At 40.5% G+C, this 21,598-nt stretch overlaps 1 protein-coding gene across 5 annotated transcripts in view; it reads left to right on the top strand.

Annotated features, from left to right (window-relative positions):
- The first annotated feature begins 224 nt into the window (after positions 1-224).
- zgc:172302 (phospholipid-transporting ATPase ABCA1) overlaps positions 225-21,598 on the top strand; it is a 33,013-nt gene continuing 11,639 nt past the window's right edge. For 2 of the 5 annotated variants that reach the window (XM_036006847.1, XM_031307003.2), the window contains exons 1-28: positions 225-348; positions 2,123-2,221; positions 2,538-2,631; positions 3,944-4,085; positions 5,005-5,129; positions 7,125-7,243; positions 7,451-7,648; positions 7,787-7,879; positions 8,960-9,197; positions 9,528-9,667; positions 10,869-10,985; positions 11,087-11,284; positions 11,850-12,055; positions 12,544-12,720; positions 13,335-13,557; positions 13,817-14,038; positions 14,322-14,526; positions 15,092-15,205; positions 15,729-15,900; positions 16,888-17,019; positions 17,352-17,491; positions 17,661-17,798; positions 18,013-18,254; positions 18,513-18,570; positions 18,675-18,877; positions 20,624-20,753; positions 20,869-20,892; positions 21,232-21,377. In XM_036006847.1, the coding sequence (XP_035862740.1) occupies positions 2,156-2,221; positions 2,538-2,631; positions 3,944-4,085; positions 5,005-5,129; positions 7,125-7,243; positions 7,451-7,648; positions 7,787-7,879; positions 8,960-9,197; positions 9,528-9,667; positions 10,869-10,985; positions 11,087-11,284; positions 11,850-12,055; positions 12,544-12,720; positions 13,335-13,557; positions 13,817-14,038; positions 14,322-14,526; positions 15,092-15,205; positions 15,729-15,900; positions 16,888-17,019; positions 17,352-17,491; positions 17,661-17,798; positions 18,013-18,254; positions 18,513-18,570; positions 18,675-18,877; positions 20,624-20,753; positions 20,869-20,892; positions 21,232-21,377 (4,062 nt within the window). In that variant the 5' untranslated portion in view covers positions 225-348; positions 2,123-2,155. Of the gene's footprint in view, positions 349-969; positions 1,124-2,122; positions 2,222-2,537; positions 2,632-3,943; positions 4,101-5,004; positions 5,130-7,124; positions 7,244-7,450; positions 7,649-7,786; positions 7,880-8,959; positions 9,198-9,527; positions 9,668-10,868; positions 10,986-11,086; positions 11,285-11,849; positions 12,056-12,543; positions 12,721-13,334; positions 13,558-13,816; positions 14,039-14,321; positions 14,527-15,091; positions 15,206-15,728; positions 15,901-16,887; positions 17,020-17,351; positions 17,492-17,660; positions 17,799-18,012; positions 18,255-18,512; positions 18,571-18,674; positions 18,878-20,623; positions 20,754-20,868; positions 20,893-21,231; positions 21,378-21,598 lie in introns of those variants that run through there. The other 3 variants (XM_036006848.1, XM_036006849.1, XM_036006850.1) reach the window with 3 other exon arrangements.

Raw genomic sequence — 21,598 nt, 5'->3', positions numbered from 1 at the left:
AGTGTTCTTATATGCTTGTGCTAATAAAGTAGTTTTTAATTATGTAAATGTTATTCAAAGATTATTATCCAAGGCTCTGTGAGCATGTACATAATAACAGCTCTGTCAATGCCTGGCCAATCAGCCGTCTTCATTTACCAAAATATAGACAAAAGCCAATCAGATTCATTACCGGCATTTGTGGCCCCACCCTTGGGACGTAATTTGGCCAATCAGCGTCGCCTTTGGGCGGGACTTTCTTCAGCTAACACCTGCTGTTACAAACAGTAGGGAAATGGAGAGTCAATGACAAGCTACCCGCCGCTGCTGTTGTCCGAAAGGAGATTGTATCACCTATTTTACAGAAAGGTAATCATCAACAGTTTAACGAGTCTTGGGAGCTCATTACGTTATATTTATTGTTTTCGAAAAGGTCATTTTTAACAATCACTGTGTAACGTAACATGCTAGGAAGCTATATCCGAATGTAACGTTAGCTAAGAGTTTCCATTCTTCCTTTTCAGCTTACTGTTAGCTAGGTTAATTACCGGTATGTTATATATCTACTAGTTATGGACGAGTAAACTGGTAATTGTAGTAGCTTATAATAGAATTTAAATTCTGTTTTTACTTTACTTTTTGTTTGAATAAATATCATCCCAAATGAAATAGTTTATAACGTATCACAGTAGTTAAATTCATTTCATATTATGACCTGAGGTTTTTTAAGGTGTAACGATCATTACAATAGCTTGCTACATTAAGTGGCAAATATATTACATAACCTATGTTTCCTGCTGTAGGCCTCCATAAAGCTTTGAAAAGAGAAATACTTTCATGGCATGGTCAAAATAGAGAAGAAAATGTTTAGAATGCCAGTGGTTACAATAACGTTACAGGTATCCTATATTTTAAGCCTTGACATGTTAAACAGATGAATTAAAAAAAAAACTTGTTTGACTTTGAAGTTACACAATGTCTTTTGTAAATGCAAAAGAAGTGAGGCTGGCTATTGCTTTCTAACCTGGCACACGTCATCAGCCAGATCTTCAGGTAATTTATACAGCACAAACACGAGGAAGAGACCATAATCTGGAGGCATTCACAGAGCAAAAGTAAATGTTAAAGTATCGGAGTGAAACAGGTAAGCTGTTAGGATCAGGAGGATTTTGAGATAAAGCAGGGGATTGTCCATCTTGAGCAGATCACAGCAGGCACATAAGACAACCTTCACCCACAATAAATATAAAAACAGCCTGTTGGATCCATCACTTACAGGATGTTTTAACTTTGTTACCCATGTTTGTGTCTTAGGTGAGAGAGTGAAATATAAAAGTTTAAATAAAAGTTGCTTTTTTTTTTTGCTGATGATTAGGCGTTGCCTCTGCAGGCAGAAGGTCAGCTACAGTTTGTCGCTACAGTCCTCATAACTATGAGCTTATTCACAGTCAACATCAGAAATCAAATTACCACATTTTAAAGAACAGCACACAAGGAGTCAGTAGGTATTTTATAAACACTTTAATCCCTTACTAGTAAAAAAGTGCCTAAAGGATAGCAATTTGAAGGACTCCAGATACATGTATATTGGTCTGTAAATAATTACACAAACAATTTGGAAGAAAAGGAAAAAAACAAACAGAACCCTACAGAAAATGGACTAAAAGTCAAATTGGGATATTTTATCCTCTTTACGCTCTAGTCAGTTACTGTCTGTCATTCAGCCTGAAATGAATGATTTCTTGATTCAGTGTACCATTCTCTGTATGTATGTTGCAAATATTTTCCTCTTGCTACCATGGGAGCTGCCCATGAGCAAAGTTGCCAGTACAATTCATTCATTTGGCAGACATTTTTGTCCAAAGAGACCTGTAGAGCCTGTATGTATTTGTGTATTAGACACTGATCCATTGCTGAACCTTTCTTTTATGATTGCTTTGCCTCTGTTGTATAGGTGGCATTAGAGAGACACAGGACAAGACAGGAAACAGCTAGACACAGAGGACAATGAAATGCGATAAATGTCCCCAGCTGTAATTAAAGAGAGGACACAGCAGCCACATTTCATGTGTCCCCAACAACTTGACAACTACGGCGCCCTGCTGAAACTGTCTTTTTTCTCACCACATCTTGTGTTTTCCAGCTTTGCATCATGGTCAGGTAGCTGTTGAGAGTGATGGGGGTTTTCCGACAGTTTGGCCTCCTGCTCTGGAAGAACATCACATACCGCAGGAGGAACAAGGTGGCCACATTTTCACTTCACAGAAAGGAATAGAATATTTTTGTTATTTAGTTTGTTTATTCTGTAAAGATAAATATTATATGAAACACAGCTTGGATATTAAATAAATAGTTTATACAACTGCATAGCTATAACAACTTAACAATTAACTATAACAACTTCTGAAGTTTTATTTAAAAAAAATACCTACTATCTGTGTCAGTTACAGTGTAGGCCGCACTAGGTGACGGGGTTGGGGGATAGTCCTGCTGGCCTCTGATGGAGATCAGTAAAGCTCATTGATTATTTATAACAGCTCCCAATGTTTTCCTCTTAGATCCAGCTGATTATCGAGCTCCTCTGGCCGCTCTTCCTCTTCGTCATCCTCATCTCTGTTCGTCATTCACACCCTCCTTACAAACAGAGCCAATGTGAGTGATATTTGGTATTGTATGTCTTTTCAGACACCACAGTAGAAAATGAGCCGACTGGCTAACACTGGCGCATTTACAGAAATGTTGATTAATGTGCATTGTCCTAATCAAATAAACTTATAAACTACACACTTACAGATCTGAAAATGGCTTAATGCCAACCAGCTAAAGAGGATTAACTCACTGAGAGTGGTGCTGGTACCACGCACACACATTTGTTTTCCTAACCTGTTGTGTTCTTGACCTTCCCTGAGAAGTCCGCCATTAGCATAAGGTGATTTAACGTGGCATGGTAACGCTTCACTACATGACACAATACAGGCCAGTCGGTTTATGCCTTGCATTATGAATTACCCTTAAAAGCTACATCTGGGTAAATTAATTTTTGTAGAAAAAGTAAAATTTCCTGTAACAAATTAAAAGAAAAACACTTAACAGAACCTTGCAGATTACCAATTTAAATTTTTCAGTGCTGATACGAGGGGTTTGAATTTCCTGTATGTTCATTAAATGTTGTAATTTTCCAGATGGAAGTACTTCGTGGATTAAATGTATTCCAAGTAAAGGAGTGGGCACTAAGCATTCAGAACAGTTTTGCACTACCTGGTGCAACATACAGTAAATTTTGCTTGGGAGCATCAAAAATGTGTAACCTGTGCATGTTCTCTGTTCATTTGTATTTTCCTAGACATTTACATAAAGAGGAAGCGAGAAAACGCTTCTTCTTCCCTTTTCTTAAGATCAGTCTTGCATATCTTCAACCTCACATCAGGTTGAAGATAATAACATTATAGTTTGATATAGGGCTGGGCAATATTTCAATATTATATCGATATCGTGATATGAGACTAGATATCGTCTTAGATTTTGAAGAATTGTAATATCGTTACATGGTAAGTGTTGTCTTTTCCTGGTTTCAAAGGCTGCATTACAGTAAAGTGATGTCATTTTCTGAACTTACCAGACTGTTCTAGCTGCTCTATTATTTGCCTTTAACCACTTAGTCATTATATCCACATTATGATGGTTATTTATCTAAAATCTAAATGTGGAAGATATTTTGTGAAAGCACAAAAATATCGTGATATTTGATTTTTTCCATATCGCCCAGCCCTAGTTTGTTATCAGTTGCACAAAAAAAACACTATTTGTTCACATAACAGCATTTTGGATTATGTTGGGATTATTATTCAGTCCGCTGCCTGTAGATTGTGTTTCAGGTCACTACCACACTATTTTCATTGTTTCAAATCATGGGCTAATCTCCTGATGCTGAACTGTTTGTCTTTTTCTTTTCCTTTGCTTGTAGGTCACTTTCCAAACAAAGCCTTGCCATCAGCAGGCACCTTGCCCTGGATTCAGGGCATTATCTGCAACATCAACAACCCCTGCTTCCACAGCCCAACACCAGGGGAGACAGTGGGCCAATTTGGCAACTTTGACAACTCCATGTAGGTAAAGTGGAGGTAAAAACATGGACAGCTGTCTGGAGTGGTGGAGTTTACCAGGGGATCATTGTAGGATAAAGTAGCCGAAAAGATAAACAGACAAACTGCAGTCAGTCCAAATTTATGTTATGAATTAAAAGTTTTTTTTGTAGTTTTTTTTATATGTTGTAATTGACTTCAAATTCTGTTTATAAAAGATCTAGAAAGTTGTAAACCAGACTGCAATGCTGCTTCATAAATGTTACTGTAGACTAGGGTGCAGCCGCTATTAAAGACCCACTCCAGTGTTCTTAAACTCCAGTATTGCCTACTAACTAACAGTTGAGATGAAGTAATACATTGTCTTTGAGCAAGATGATAATTTTTTTAATGTAGGAAGTCACTAACTGGAAAGACCATACCTGTGTTCTAGCATGTTTTAGCTTATTAGCAACAGTTTGTGTACTTTGCATGACTTTGCATTTGCACCTCAGTAGTTTGACATGTTGAGAAATATACATACTGATATTCATTTTCTTATAGAGAATTAGATCAGAGGATCCATACCACTCTCATGTCTGTACGCTAAATATGAAGCTGCAGCTTAGCACAAAGACTGGAAACGAGGGGAAACTAAATCTGCCTACCAACACCTCTAAAGTTCACTAACAAACACGTTATATCTCTGTTTAATCTGCACAAAACAATCAAAAGAGTTGGTTTTATCCAAGAAATGACTACATTTTATCCAAGAAATGACTACATTTCTTCTTGGGTCAGCTGTGCACTTCATTGAACACAGTTAGTAATGTTTGCAGATGTGAAGTTGGTGTTTAGTGGTAAACTAACAAGTCCGTTATGCCGTAGTTAAATGTACTAACTGCCTACCTAACTGCACGTGTTTGTCCCAGTAAAGACTTCTTTTGTTGTCTTTCTCCTCAAGACTGTCTCGTCTCTTCGTGGACGTGGAGACTGTTCTGTCCTACAGTGGAAACCAGAGATTCTCGGGCTTTCAGGACCTGATGGAGAGTGTCCGAAGGCTGGGAGAGAGACCTGGAGCCTGGCCAAGTACACCACAGCTTATTTGAATCTCCTCTACCGCCGACCTGAAGGGATACCTTGACATTCTGACACTGTGATACTTTCTTTATTATTATTTCTCATTACAAACTCTAGGTGGGCACTACTAGCCAGGAAGGTAATTAGATTTCATAATACTACCAGTAATGAGTGAGTTGAGTCATTTGGCAGGCAAAACACACACAAAGTGGACACAAGTATATAATGTCAAGGTATCTTTAAGGTTGCTTTTTAAGAATCAGAATGAATTATGTATATGGAGAGACCCAATAGAGCTTTGGCTTCTGTCAGTGAAGTTGTAGTGTGGTTTAAACAAGGTCTTTGTGTGGTAAAGTCCAGGAAAACAAGACAACCACAATGTTTAAATCAGTAAATACAACAGAAGAAAGTCTTTCCTTCAAATTATGTCGGTGCACTCATGAAAAAGATTGCTATGCAAATGTTGATTTTTGAATAACTTATACAACTTCCTTACTTTATTAAACAAAAAAACAAACAGGCATTTAGAGAAAGAAATGTAATTTATAGCAGGATTAAGTCCCTGTGAGCCATCAAATACAATAAAAGCATTGAATTTATTCTGATTTTTTTCTGAGCCAGCTCTGTTCCCAGACTTATCTGGGCAAGACTGAGAGCAGCAGCGAGTAGCTGATCTGTATGAATGGCTTGAAAGAGGTGTCGAGTGACTGTATGAATGTGGCCATTTACTGCTGTTGTGAAGCAGCACAGAGTGGCTGTTTTGCTTCTCTTTGCTGTGGGTAGATTAAATTACATGACTACCCCAGACAAACAATTGGATGAATGAAAGCAGGTTCTTCGGTGGGGTTTTTTCTGCAACGACTCCCACATTACTGGCTTACTAAACATCTGTTGACTCCCACAATCCTCGCCCACTGATACTGTAAAAAAAAAAGAAGAAAAAACATATTATAAAGCAGCTTTTTTTAAAGATTATTTGTTTGGGGCTTTTCCCTTTATTTGAAAGTGACAGTAGATAGACAGGAAAGGTGGGAGAGAGATGGGGGATGACACACAGCAAAGGGCCGCAGGTTGGACTCGAACCCGGGCCGCTGCAGAGGACTCAGCCTACATGGGGCGCATGCTCTTACTGGGTGAGCTAGAGGTCGCCCCAAAGCAGCTTTTTTTAACCTCAAATTGCTATTCTCTTTATGTAAAGATTTCTCTGGGTTACAGCTTTAGGGGACAGAAATATTTTAAATGGCAAAGTTGAACCTCACAGTGAAGAAGTGTCACTTGCCTGGTTGACCTTCCAAGATCAATCCAGCCATACAAGCCAGCACTTTAGGTGAACGATTGAGCTAGCCTTCCGGATGAAAGTCACAGTCATGAGTGAGGAAAAATGCAGATGTCAAATAACTCAACCTCAATATTTTTGTCTCCAAAGCTGAGTGCAATTTAAATGTTGAATTATAGCACATAATGGCACTGGAAGGTTTTTACAAATGATGTTTTGGTACCTGCCTAATGCCTGATAAATAGAAATAGAAAGCCTTTTATTGTCATTGTACAGAATACAATGAAATTAGGAGCGCTACTCCTGATCATTGCGATAAAAGACAAAGGAAAAATATTACAAATACACATAAACACTTAAGCAAACAAACATCTGCCGACAACACAGGTTCAGACATAATAAGTAAGATAAATAAATCCAATGTAATCCTACTTATTAAAGCAGACTAAAGTCAGACAGCCACAGTCAAAAATTGTGTTTTAGTTTTCAGGCAGAAGTGTGAAATATGAAATAAGCAGAATGAGTAAGAATATAAGTATTGGGTGCCAAGTATTACCTGAAAACCAACAAATATGCTATAATCTCACAGAGCATGAATTAACCTGCAAACAGCTTTTGTTTTTTGAATGATCTATTCACAATATAAGTGGTTATTTTAGAGTGGACGTTTTTTGTAATACAGTGTGTTTTACACAGGGCAGCACCTAATGTTTGTGTTTCTGCTGTAGATCTCCCAGTAGAAGAATACCTGAGAGCCAATGAGACGTTCTCCACCTTCCTCCTGACCAATGGCAGCCTGTCGCCTGTGACTGTGGACCAGCTGCTGAAGGCTCATCTCAATTTTCAGGTGCGGTATCGGCTGTAAATCCTCGGATAACAAACATGTAACCTATAGAAATAGGACCCTCTGATGTGGCTTTTGTTAAATTGGTTAATCTGTCCTGGCATGTGCAACCCAAATGATAATTACAGGTAAGAACCAGTTTTATGTATTATTTGTCTCATAGCCTAACTGTTAAATGAAAATGTGGAGCATCAATTTTGTCTCATCCAGGTTTCGGTGGCTGGAGCTCAGATGCAGCTGAAGGACTTGGTGTGTAATGCGAGCATGTTAGGACAGTTTCTGACAGTGGATGGAGGAGAAGACGCCATGAATGATCTCCAGACTCAGCTGTGTAACCTGCCAGCTGACGTCCTGCGGGAAGCTGAACGCCTTTTCCTTTCTCAGCTCGACTTTACCAAGTTCTTCACAGTAGGAAACCGCTGCCTTTTGCAAAAATCAATGGCTTCAAATACAGTTCCCTGTCTGTTTCCTGTGACACTGAGTTGCTAGTATATCTGATGAGCCACAGTACTATCAGTAAACCTGTCTGTCTCTCCTTCCTGTCAGAGAGACCGTCTGATGGCAAATGCTGGAGACTTCAGGATCATCAGTGAGGCTGTCACCTCCGTTTCCCAGGATCTGGCTGTCCTCATTAATGATGTAAGACACACATGATTTTTCATGTGTCTGTATTTTGTTTGATGGTGTCACTACCCGATATGAGTCGAGTGCAGATGTGAGTTGCGCATGCTCAGATTTACAGTTTACGGCATAACGCCAGAAAGTTATCTTGAGTTGTTGACAACATCATTAAAAGACCCAATTACCATCACGATTAGCTTGTTACTGGGGAGAAAATACACTGTAGCAAGTACACATCGTAACAGTACCCAATAACATTGCCATTTGCTTGACACGTCAAATTGACCATGACTTTTTTTAATTCGTATCTGGGGAAAGAAACGAGGATCACAAACAAACATAGTAGTAGTTTTCTCACGAAGAATAACCTGGCAAACGTTATATCTGTTTAACTTGAACAAGCCTCACAAGTTGTCCTTTGCGAAGCTCCAACATCTGCTCCAAGCGTGTAGATGTCGCCACGTCATTGTCACTCACATCTGCACTTGACTCACATCAGGTAGTGACAACGGATTGGACAGAGTTGTTGGGAGGTGCTGCAATTTTGTATTTATTATGAATAAGTCACCATAAACAAATCAGAGCATCATGAATGTATTGTTATTTTGTAGTTCTATTGTGACTCTTTAATAATGTGGGGTGTTGGGTGCCTGGGTAGCTCACCTGGTAGAGCATGCGCCCATATACAGAGACTCCGACCTGCGGCCCTATGCTGCACGCCTAAAAATGCCCCAAAAAAAGTCTTAAAAAAATAAAATAAATATATATATATATTTTTTTTAAGACTTTTTTTGTGTGTGTGTGCGTAATCAACCTTGCAGTCTATTGGCTGCTAGTGGAACTTTAAGCTTTTGTTATTTTTGTATACTTCGTTTGTTTTTGTTTATTTGTTTTGTTGTTTTTGTAGTATTCTCCGTCTGTTTTTACATTATGTTTTTCTTATTTTCTGACCAAATAAAATGGAAAAAATTTTCTCCCAGGAGTAAAAGAAATGTCATCTTTTTTTAATCTGTTTTCTTCCCTGCATTTTTTCCCTCTTCTTTATATTCTTGCTTCTAAAAAAAAAACCTTCGCCCTTACTTCTCTGTCTTCTTTCAGTTGTCCTCCCTCTCCAGCTTTGCGGACATGAGCGCAGCTCTTCGTCTTCTGTCTCCAGAGAATCGCTCAGCGTTGCCCAGGGAAAGTTTTCGCGCTTTTTCAAGGATCATGTGCGGTCACCCTGAGATTGGCGGTGAGCGTATCCCATCGCTCAACTGGTATGAGGACAATGACATCAAGTCCTTCTTAGGGAAAAACGGCATGGAAGACACAGACATGGACCATGACAACAACACCAGTAAGAGGCTTTGATATGATTGGAAACTGATCATTTAAAGATGAGTGATTGGCTTCCTGTGCAAAAGTTCAAGTTGATTATCTGCTTTATAACTCTGAAACCAAGCACGTGCTCCTCTTTATGTTGATTTGCAAATGCAATTTATCATAGATAAATAGAAAATCGGTTTTCTCATGAAAAATCTGATTCTTTTGTGTTCTTTAGGATCAATAGCGACCACAAAAATCAACATAACACCACTGAGCATCAAGTTCTTGCTGTGATATGAGTGTTTAACCAGATGTTTTTGTCTAACATTGTCCCGTTTGGTCTGTTCTTTCCTCCGTGCAGCTCCATTCTGTAAAAGTTTGATCCGAGGTCTGGAGTCCAACCCTCTGTCTCGCATTGTGTGGCGAGGAATAAAACCTCTGTTTATTGGAAAACTGCTGTACACACCAGACACTCCTGCAGTACAACAAGTCATGAAAGAGGTACAGAGAATCAAACCTCAGAGAGTGCATCCAAGGATTGTCACCTGACTATCGTTTTGTCCGCTAGGGACAAGTTGTCATCAAGAATAATCACCCACTATTTAAGCTGCGTTCACAGCTTACCATACATTTTAAATGGGGGTAGTGTGGTTAGGATGCGGCTGTCGGGGCTGCAGGGGGGATCTGAAAAAAACTGCAGTGACCTGTGGCGAAAAGTTGAGAACGATTCAACTTTTGGAGACACGCAACCCGATGTCACCCTGCGGTGGCCGATCATGTAACCGGTGATCAGTCTTGTCAGTCCGTTTTGAGGCGGTGTGAGAGTTCCGTACAGTAAACGGGAAACATCACTGCCTCTATCGCTGCCACAAAAAAAGTTTTAAAACACTATGAGGGTAAAAAATTAAATACAAGCACTGAACTGCCCAGGAGTTTGCGTAACAGCTGACTGTTTCCTGCAACAGCAAAGCACCGTCCCTCCGTCTTTTTTCTTTCTCTCTTTCACTGTGAAATGAAGCTGCCTTTAAGTGCGGTCGGAAATATTTAGATCTATAAACGATCTGACGGAATACAATAATTGTGAAATATAAAGTCTACTTGTGCTACATTGGGGGGGGGGGGGTAAATAACGCAACAGGATGTCATGCAAATGGGCCATTTAAGTGACACCCCCACCGACGCACAACCCTGCCGCGAATCGCCAGATCATTTTTTATTTTTGTCTGAAGGGGCCCTTAAACTGTAACAGAGGAGCTTGACAAACTTTCCAAAATTTAAAATGTCCTTGTTCTGGGAGATCTTGGTAATTCAGCCGGAGAAATCAGACACCTTATAATTGCAATGTCCTTAGACCAACAACCAGTTGTTTTAAAAACTTAAAATAATTCTTGGATTGAAAGTATATTCTGGGCGCCCGGATAGCTCAGTTGGTAGGGCGGGCGCCCATATATAGAGGTTTACTCCTCGACGCAGCGGCCGCGGGTTCGACTCTGACCTGCGGCCCTTTGCTGCATGTCATTCCCTCTCTCTCTTCCCTTTGATTTCTTCAGCTGTCCTGTCAATAAAGGCCTAAAAATGCCCCAAAAATAATCAAAAAAAGAAAAGAAAGTATATTCTGCAGTTGGATTTGTTGTAAGACAACTAAAGGCATTGTGAATCAAATACATCCATCTAAGCTAACTACAAGTTGTGTCTTCTGAAGGTGAACAAGACCTTCGAGGACCTGCAGGTCCTCCAGGAGCTGAATGAAGCCTGGCTGGAGGTGGGACCACAAATCAAGAGTTACATGGAGAGCAGTGTGGAGATTCAGCTGCTGCAGGTCTGACTCACCAGCTGCTATCTCTTTACAGGAGGGATGAGTATATTATGACACATTTGGTGCTAAAAAAATTTTTCATAAAATTTATTTGTGTGTTACAGGATTTGTTGAGGCGGCCAGAGGTCGCTGTTCTGGTCAACCTGCGTCTGGAGAACACGTCCTGGACAGCCTCGCGGATCGCACGTTTCCTGTCAACACCCTCGCCAGACACCCCAAGGAAGCCCGGAGCAGCGCCTACCTGGCTGGACGTCTACAACGACCTCAGCCACACCATCACCACGCTCGCACAAGTCACTGAGGTTCTCTTCCTTTGGCCTTCTTGTTTTCTCTTCATGCAAACATGTCAGAAGCCTCCTACTGGGAATAAAAGCGGAAGAGATAAAAGAACAAAATTCAGTTCAATTCAGAGTTATCTCGAGACACTTTACAGATAGAGTAGGTCTAGACCACACACTATAGTTTACAAAGCCCCAACAATTCTAGTAATTCCCCCAAGAGCAAGCATTTATGAATCATGTTTGATGGAATTTGGAGTATGAAATGAAACTTCAAAATACACTCATTCAACTGCACTTACACTTTCTAATTAACCATAGTATGCTGACTAGTGAGCTAATATTGTCTGAACAAAACGGCTAAAAGGGTGTCTATAGTGAATGTCTCTTCTCTTTTCGTTTTTTTTTTTTTTTTTTTTTAAAACAGCCATCATTTTTAGACTCTGTATTCTTGAAAATTGATTAAATGGAAAAATAGTCAACTGTGAATCCTGTAAACGGTGTAAGGGAAAAGTAAAGTTTAACTCCAGCTTGTCTTTCCTGTTGTTTATTATTCATATATTTTGTGTTTCCTGTTATCCCCCTGCAGTGTTTCTCTCTGAACAAGCTGGAGGGGTTGGAGACTGAGGGTCAGATGATTGACAGGGCTTTGGAGCTACTGGAAGACAGGCAGTTTTGGGCAGGTGTGGTTTTCCTGCTGCCCAACTCCTCGTCCCCTAACCTGCCGCCCCACGTAACCTACAAAATCCGAATGGACATTGATGATGTGACCCGGACCAACAAGATCAAGGACAGGTACTGAGGAAGCACCAAAATCTCTTGCTTTTCTCCTTTTATATTAGGATGTAGAAGCGTTTTCATATGAATTGCAAGAAAAACAGCTTTTGGTTTCATGTGAATATACCTTGAACCATAGTTGACTTTAATTGCCCGTAGGTATGAATGCGAGGGACTCTATTTAGGATAAGCGGTTACACATAATGGATGGATGAATATGTACTTTCTAATCCTTTACTCTTATCTGAAAAATCAAGACCACTGGAATAACTGGACAAACCAGATTGAGATACAACCTCATCTGTTTCCTATTTGACAAATTCCAAACTCAAAGAACGACAAAAGTTTCAGCTTTGAAATGAGGGTTATGAAATTTCATGAAGTCCTTTAAGTCAATTATAATAAGCCAAAACAAGTTTTTAGTTCTCACCTAGCAATGCTTTTGTTCGTGTTGACTTTCTCCAGCAGTTGGATTTAAAAACTCTTTTATGGTGTTTTGTCTTCAGGTTTTGGGATCCTGGTCCAGCAGCCGACCCATTTAATGACATGCGCTACATTTGGGGCGGCTTCGTGTACGTCCAGGACCTAGTGGAGCGAGCTGTGAGCCGCATCCTGACTGGAGTTCAACAAACAACCGGCATCTACATCCAGCAGATGCCCTACCCCTGCTACGTGGATGATGTGTGAGTCGTATGCTGTTGTAACAGACCAGTATGAATGGATGATTTAAATCTTTATTTCGAACGATTAAAAGAAATATATATATACAAAATGTATAAACAACTAACAAACAAATAATAAGTATAACAAAAAACAAAACAAAATTTCAACATAACACTCAACCCGTTTGAAAAGGTATAGGTATAAGCCCTAGGCTTACCAGGTCCTACCCCCAGTCTTTACCACATCTAAATCACAGTCAAACAAGATAAATCAAACAGACCAACCAGTACAGCCATAATCTGCTACTGGCAGCCACTGAGCAGCTTGTCTGGAGCAACAGGTGGTTCAGCGCTTTGCTCACCTTAATGGTAGCTGATAAAGGGAGAGAGTCACTCTTTGTCAGCCCCCATTCCCACATTTTCATAACAGGAAACAAGGAGTCCCCATGAATGATATGAGTTCACTAAAACTTCAAAAGAACGGGAAAACGTGTCAGAATAAGTATTTTGATTGTTTAAAACATTTTTCCAGATTTTGAACAACCTTTTAAGAACCTTCTCCTTTAGACTACAACAACATTATTACTTTGCTTTAGCAAATGAATTTTAATTTTGGTTACCTACCTTTGTAACAGTTTCCTTCGAGTGCTGAACCGCTCTCTGCCACTCTTCATGACACTGGCCTGGATCTACTCGGTGGCCATGATCATCAAAGGCGTGGTGTACGAGAAGGAGGCGAGGCTGAAGGAAACCATGAGGATTATGGGTCTGGGAACGGGAACGCTGTGGTTCAGCTGGTTCATCAGCAGCATCGTCCCTTTCCTGATCTCTGCAGGGCTCCTTATTGCTCTGCTCAAGGCAAGATGCCACTCACTCTGCACAGAATATATTAAAGGAAAATACACACTAAAATACAGTTATAAAGTACAGTCGGCTGGACATGATCAGGAAAATGTAGACCTGTAAATAAAAGATATTAATGGTCTGTAGTCAGATTTCTAAATGCAATGAGAGGAATGATATTAAAGTGGAAGTTTTAATAGCTTTCCTTTTTCTGTAACATTTGTCTCCTGTAGTCACTATTAATCCTCCTTACTTTTTCTTTTCTTCTTTCCAGTGGGGGGACATCCTGCCATACAGCGACCCAACTGTTGTGTTTTTCTTCCTGACGGCGTTTGCCAACGCCACCATCATGCAGTGTTTCCTCATCAGTACCTTCTTCTCTAAAGCCAACTTGGCTGCTGCATGTGGAGGGCTGATCTACTTCGGGCTTTACCTGCCATACGTACTGTGTGTAGCCTGGAGAGACCGCCTCAACACCACCTACAGAGTCCTTGCTGTGAGTAATTTAAGTATGGGTACAATCAGAAAGATTTTGTATACACTGTGCATTCTAGTTGTACAAAATATATGATTAAATATATTTTTTCAGCAATAGTAGCAAGAATAAATGTACAGTTTAAATCAGAAAATTAAGCATTAAATTCAATGTATGGAATTCATTAGATGTAAATCTTCTGGGCTTCAATACCCAAATGTTCCTTCTTGCTGGCCTCTACGGCGGCATTTGGTTCAGTTTCCTTGTGCCAAGATTAAAACGTAGCTTGTTCTTCTTTCCTCAGAGTTTCCTGTCCCCCGTGGCCTTTGGCTTCGGCTGTGAGTATTTCTCTCAGTATGAAGAGCAAGGCGTGGGCATCCAGTGGTACAACCTCCACTCCAGCCCCGTGGAAGGAGACTCATACCGCTTCACTACCTCTATAGTCATGCTTTATGTGGACGCCTTCATCTACGCCACCGCAGCCTGGTACATTGAGGCAGTGTTTCCTGGTAGGACGATTAAAACTTTATCCGAGCTCTAACAATTGGAAGTATAGTGGGTCATTTATTTTCTGCTGGGTTACAATTAGGGGATTAGAGTTAACAGCTCCTGTGAATGCAAGATGACCACAGTCTCCTGTTTCCTGACAAATGAGCAAACTACAAACTTTTAGTTCGAGGATCACTTACACACAAAATTGTGTCAGACATTGGTTTTAGTTTAAACCAGACAGACTAGAGATCCAACTTTGAAGATAAATGTTGAATTTAGAAAGAAAAGCTACTTAAAATGTGAAAGCTGCAACTTGAAGCTGATTTCATGTGGTCAACAGTTCTTTATCTTGTTTAAAATGTTAAATTAAAAGTCATTATCTTTAAATAATAACCCTTGTAAAGAAATATTTTGTTATGTTATTGGCCAATATATTTGTAGGTTAGTATAACATTGTACTCACCATTTTAGTAAAACTGGAATGTTGTGTGTGTGTGTGTGTGTGTGTGTGTGTGTGTGTGTGTGTGTGTGTGTGTGTGTGTGTGTGTGTGTGTGTGTGTGTGTGTTTGTGTTTTACACCAGGTGAATATGGGATCCCCAGGCCCTGGTACTTCATCTTCCAGATGAACTACTGGGGTGGAGTTCCCCTCGAGGTGGGCTTACCGATCCCCCCCGCACCCACAGAACAGGATGAAGGTACAAAAATCTCGAAGCCATTAAACATCAGCAGCTGTTTCTCTTTCCCTAAATTGTCAAAGTCATCTAGAGTTCCATATCATATCAATCAATCACAGCTACAGTTGGCTTTCTTTTTTAACTGGAAACAAGTTTATTTACAAGCAACCATCCATTTGTAAAAAGAAGTCACATCACTGTTTATTGGACAGGCTGTCATTTTGGCGGCCGCCTGCAGTCCTTTACTCTGGTCTTAATACCAGTTAAAAGTCCATACTGGTAGTTTTGTGTGTTTAAGCCAATCAACTACAAATAAAATGCTGAGACAATAAGCCCATTAACTACAAGGTTTGAGATCACAAGGAGACTGAAGACCATTTGGCTGATGACTTCTGCTCACATACTACACTTTTAGTATAAATTATAAATCACTGTGAGACCACAATTAGCACTAGGTAATTAGCCATTGTAACTCCCCAACATGTACGTAGATTAAATGGTATATTGTCCCTTCTAAATATGTACAATGCATTTCTGTCATCAGATAACATTGAACCAGAACCTGTTAACCTGGTCCTGGGTGTGAACATCAGAAACTTGGTGAAAATCTACAAGAAGGGAGCCAAACTGGCCGTCAATCACCTCAACCTGAAGTTCTACGAGGGGCAGATCACCTCTTTCCTCGGCCATAACGGAGCCGGCAAAACCACCACCATGTAATGAACAGACCTGACACAGAGTGAAAGTTGATCACTATCAGCACTGATGTGTTCTGTCTTTATGTGTATTTGAGCGTTTTAGACCTTAATTTAAGGATTTGATGCAGAATTAGTAAAATTTTAGGGGATGTGATGTTTTGATGTTTACATTTTGTCACTTAATTTATGGTAGTCTATATCCACTTCTGGGATTGCTCCATGCGTTGGGATTTTCAACTCCGGTCGATTTATGAGGATTATGGTTAACCTTTTCTCAGATCTCTGCAGGGTAAATCCAGACAGCTAGCTAGACTATCTGTCCAATCTGAGTTTTCTGTTGCACGACTAAAACTACTTTTGAACGTACACATGTTCCACCAAAACAAGTTCCTATTAGGAGTCCTATTAAGTTTCTATTTTGCAGAGGCACTGCAGCTTTTCCCGGTGCTTGGCACCGCCCAAGACGATTGTGGTTGGTTTAAAGAAATGCCAATAAACCAGAGCACGTTTTTCTCCTATCCCGGAATGCTGTGTGGTCTAGCCAGACCCTCCTCCGCAGCGCCGCAGGGGGTACTTTCCATAAAATCATCTCTCAATGCAAATCAAACTAGCTATTAGGCTAACTGAAATAAAACCATGCCAATCTCTTGGTATGGTGAAGGGTATGTGATGATGTGGGGCTATTTTAATTCCAAAGGCCAAGGGAACTTTATCAGGATGCATAGTATCCTGGATCCATGAAATAACTGGCCTTTAAAAATAAAAATCTGCCTGCCTCTATGGGAATTTAACATAGGGGTGTATTTACTTATGCTCCCTGTATTTTAAGGAAGAACATTTATTTATTCACGATACATTATTCATTCACAAAGAAAATTTTTCCTCATTTTTTAATTGAGGCATTAAGATCAATTTCCAAAAGATGATTTTTTTATTCCTCTTTTTAGTCAACTTTAGCATGGGTTCATAAACTTATTATATTCTAATGTGTCTGATGTTTGTCAGATCTGTCCTGACTGGCCTGTTCCCACCCACCTCGGGCACTGTGTACATCAAGGGGATGGACATCCGCTATGACATGGAAATTATCCGGAAGACACTGGGAGTTTGTCCACAACACAATGTCCTGTTTGACATGTAAGGCTTGTTTTTGACTTCACCTGATTAGGTTTGATGGACTACTGAAATTCCACTTGTATATGTCATGCCTCAAGCTTCCTTTGAGAGTCTTTTATGTATGTTTTTTATTATTAGTAATGGACGATTTCATGAAATTAGTCACATTATAGTACTATGAAATAAATGATGGGTCTGAAAAACACCGGATTATCTGGTAGGCCTGGATTTCACCAGAAAACACCCAGATGTTATTTAAGGTGTAGATTGGTTTCAAATAGATGTTTATATTTCCTGTGTGTGTGTGTGTGTGTGTGTGTGTGTGTGTGTGTGTGTGTCTCTCTCTCTCTCAGACTAACAGTGGAGGAGCATGTGTGGTTTTATGGGTGTCTGAAGGGTTTATCTGAAGCAGAAGTAAAAGCTGAGCTGGACACTCTGCTGGAAGATGTCGGCCTGCTGCACAAACGACATGAACAGACCAAAAACCTCTCTGGTATACTTTAAAATGTGTAACTTCTGTATAAAAACAAGAGCTGACTTTCATCTCACTTTCATCAGGTTGTAGAATCAGTATATTTTGTGGACGGGTGTGTCAATTTTGTCCTGAAAAACAAATCATTTTTTGTTCCACGGTTTAAACCCTCCCTCTGTTTCTCTGTCAGGTGGCATGCGGAGGAAGCTGTCTGTGGCGATCGCGTTTGTTGGAGGCTCTAAAGTGGTTGTTCTGGATGAACCCACAGCCGGCGTTGATCCTTACTCCCGCAGAGGGATCTGGGATCTACTGCTTAAATACCGCAAAGGTGACACGGGATAGGAGCTGTTGATCTCACTGTTTTTTCTGAGTTTGTGTGTGTGGGGCGAGAGTGGGGTTAAGATAATGCTAAAAAAATATCTTTCTATTGTAACGTTGCTGTAAAACCCGAGGGTGCTTTTCTTTTAGGAGATGCTAGCTGTTATACAAATGACAAGTGAAAGTAACAGTTAATATGTGTCTGTTCTGTCTTTCTCCTTCAGACCGGACCATCATCCTGTCCACCCACTACATGGACGAGGCAGAGCTGCTCGGTGACCGGATCGCTATCATCTCACAGGGGAAGCTGTGCTGCTGTGGCTCACCGCTCTTCCTCAAATCCCGCCTTGGATCTGGCTACTACCTCACTGTGGTGAAGAGGGAGGGACTGGACACCAGCACTCCCAGCAGTACCAGTATCTGCACCAGTACCAGCATCAGCACCAACAAGCTGCCTCCTCTCAAGGTCTGTTTTTTTTCCCTCTTAACTTTAATTACCCTGGAAGAGTCACGTGTGCATGCTTGTTATTTTTCAGCTTTGCTTTATAGTCACACTTATACATACACTCACTTTCTAAAAAGGACACATAATGATGGGAAAACAATAGTCTGAGTGTTGATCTAAATCAAGTTCGGTAACTTAGATGGGGGGATAACAACGGTGTAGGAATGAAACAAAGACGAGTTTTTAAAAGTAAAGTAAAAGTCATTCTTTGTGTTTCAGGACAGTGAGTCATCCATGAGTGAGGACACCGGCCTGGGAAGTGAGGAGAGCAGTTCATGTGAGTGTTTAACTGCTAAGGTGTTTATGTTAGTAAAGTAAAGCTTGGTGCATTAGGTTGTACTCACTGCATGATCTCTCTCCTTTTGATTGACTTCACGGCAGACCTGGCGGCGTTGCTTTCCCTGGCACAGCACCACATCCCGGGTGCGAGGCTGGTGGAGGACTCAGGGCGCGAGGCGGTGGTCAACCTGCCGCAGGCGGCTGCCAAGGACAGCAGCCTGGCCGTCTTCCTGTTTGAACTGGATCAGAGACTGACCGAGATGGGCATCAGCAGCTATGGCCTGTCAGACAGCACACTGGAGGAGGTGAGAAATAAATAAGCTACTTGAACCACTTGCCATAAACCTTCCAATCCCTTAGCATGAACAGTATGAAACTCAGTCATAGCTACTTTAGATAACTGCCTCTGGCATCAAAAAGGTCTCAAGGGTTCTTCTGAACTCACCATGCATGTAGGTCCAAGCTCTGCAGCCAGCGAAACACACTTATAATCTACAATCAATAAATGAAAAGAAAGCAGTTGGCTTTTAAAGTTTTTACTAGAAGCAATTTTGAAACTGTTACAAAAAACCCCATAACAAATACAATGATAGTTATTGCAAATCAATAAAAACATGAGAAACCACAAACAAGAGTCAGACAAAAGGTATTAGTAGAGTAACAAGTAAGCTAGATTCACACAATAATAGACTCAATGTTAATCTAATTACATTGTCTCTTGCTAGTAATAGTGGCTAACTTGATTGGGGTTTTTACTGCATAGAGGAATTTTTGGCGCCCCCCAAAAGAGGTTTTAGCCAGCACCAAAAGAAAATCAACAGCACCAAAATGATAAGAATTGAGAATTAAAATAACAATTAAAATCCTCTCCGAATGTGGTTAAAAGCAATTCATCAAACAACCTGTTGAACAGGCAGAAAACTTGAATATGAGAGCTAATCAGGCAGTCAGGCTGCACCAGACTCTCCAAGTGATTTTAACGGTACTGTTTAAATATTAATATGCATTTTTTAACCATTTTCTTTTTAATTGGGGTTTTATTTACGCAAGCATAATATATATTTATGTTTATCAAATTGTCAGAAATAACAGGAAAATGCATAGATTTACAAATAAACTATCATTAAACAGCTATAATAAATGGAGTACATACAGATAATGCTCCTACAAGAGCATTTGTGGAGTACATTACAGATGCAGATATAGTTAAACACAGAGGACTGACCTATCTGAGGTTTCTGCTGTGCTTATTCTATGTACTGTGTTCCACATCTAGCTTTACAAACAACATCTCACTGCCGGTCGAACTGACTGCTAGTTTTAGTTTTCTTTAGTCTGTGGCTCAACAGGGAAATTAGTTCTTACTTTCTTAGTGAAAGTGTTGAAATATGAATGTGTTAAACATGGATTTTACATGAATGAGAGCAGAGTATATCAAGTTGATCCTCTTCCCCGTTTGCTCAGCGCCGTTAAATTGTATGTACGGGACGCAGGGATTTTTTTTTACCCTGAAATTATTGTAAACAAACATTGTGATTGACTCAGCAGTGGTTGCTACTGGAAACAGAATGCTCAACTGAAACCAACTGCTGGTGGCAGTTGGAAGGTCTTGTGTCCAACTTCAACATCCCAGCACACAACAATGCAGCTTGCGTGGCCCTGAAACACGTTCCTACTTCCTACTAACCTTAGCTGATTGTATGTGTGTTAAGTGTGCGTGTGCATAAAGAAGCTCAACCAGGTGTAATCGGGGGGCTGGATATTTGTGGAGCAGCCATGGTCTTAATGGGTTTAACACCAGATTAGCACTGATAGCGGAGCCTGATAAATTTACTCCTCTGACCTCTGCGTAAAGCTGCTGGATGCTTTTTTGCTGCCACCTGCTGTCTACAGCCTCAACTGTCAGGGCCTAAAGATCATTTTCAGGGCAGTTTTTCAAGGGAGGTTTAGATTTACCCTGTTGTCACAACAAAAATAGGTGGATAGAGCACCTTGTTGTGTTTCTAAACAAGAGTTTAATGTTATGTCATGACCATTCTGTTAATTTCCAGATCTTTTTGCGAGTGGCAGAAGAAACCGGCGTGGATGCTGAACCAGAGCTGCAGGCTGAATCTCCCCACAGGCAGCAGCCATCAGCTGCACAGAGGGCTGAGAGTCAAAATGCTGAAGAACCAGAGACAGGTATGCATAAACACTTGCAGACACATAGATTTGTGTACATACCATTTCCATGCACAGTCAGTCAGTCTGCTGTTTTGTCTCCAACTGTGACTGTTTGTTTCCATAATGCTGCCAGGAAGGAAAAGGCTCCGTAAGCAAGGTACCATCAGCTCATCCTGTACTGAAATTCATCAGTAGATAGAAAAAAAAAGTGATTTTTCCTCCAGATAAAATACACAACATTTCACTTCACACTCAACCTTTAACTGTTAAGGTTGACAAATGAAAAGTGTGTTGACTGATTATGGGTTCATGAGAGGTAACCAAACACCAACATTTTGTAAAATCCAAATCCAAATTCGTTGTTGTTGTGTCATGTTTCTACTGTAGTTTTATGTGGCTCTGATCTTACAAGAGTCCCCGACAGGAGTCTTTGCATTAATCAGCCCAATACTATAGATCAGTACGAGCTCTCGCTCTGTGTATTTCCTGCTTGCAGAACCTCAGGAGACAGACCTGCTGAGTGGAGAAGGCCGAGGTGGGATCCCCCTGACCGGCTGGTGGCTGACCTGGCAGCAGCTGAGAGCTCTCTTCATCAAACGCTTGCTTTATGCTCGAAGGAGCCGCAGGGGCTTCTTCGCTCAGGTGATGACAAATACCGGCAGCGGCTGTTAGAGATCTAGAAATGCAATCCATCTTCATAGTCTATGGTTTAAATAATAAAAACAAATGCTGTCCCTTCTCCATCAGTTAGTTGACTAATCTATTGCTAGAGGCTTTGTTAACTAAATACATAGTCACCTACATATTTGATGGTGTTTCTTTGGATGTTAGTCATTATTGAGAGTGAGACATTCTTCTCTCTG

The sequence above is a fragment of the Sander lucioperca genome, chromosome 11 (genome assembly GCF_008315115.2).
Source record: "Sander lucioperca isolate FBNREF2018 chromosome 11, SLUC_FBN_1.2, whole genome shotgun sequence".
NCBI lineage: Eukaryota > Metazoa > Chordata > Actinopteri > Perciformes > Percidae > Sander > Sander lucioperca.
This window is presented reverse-complemented; position numbering and strand designations above follow the sequence as displayed.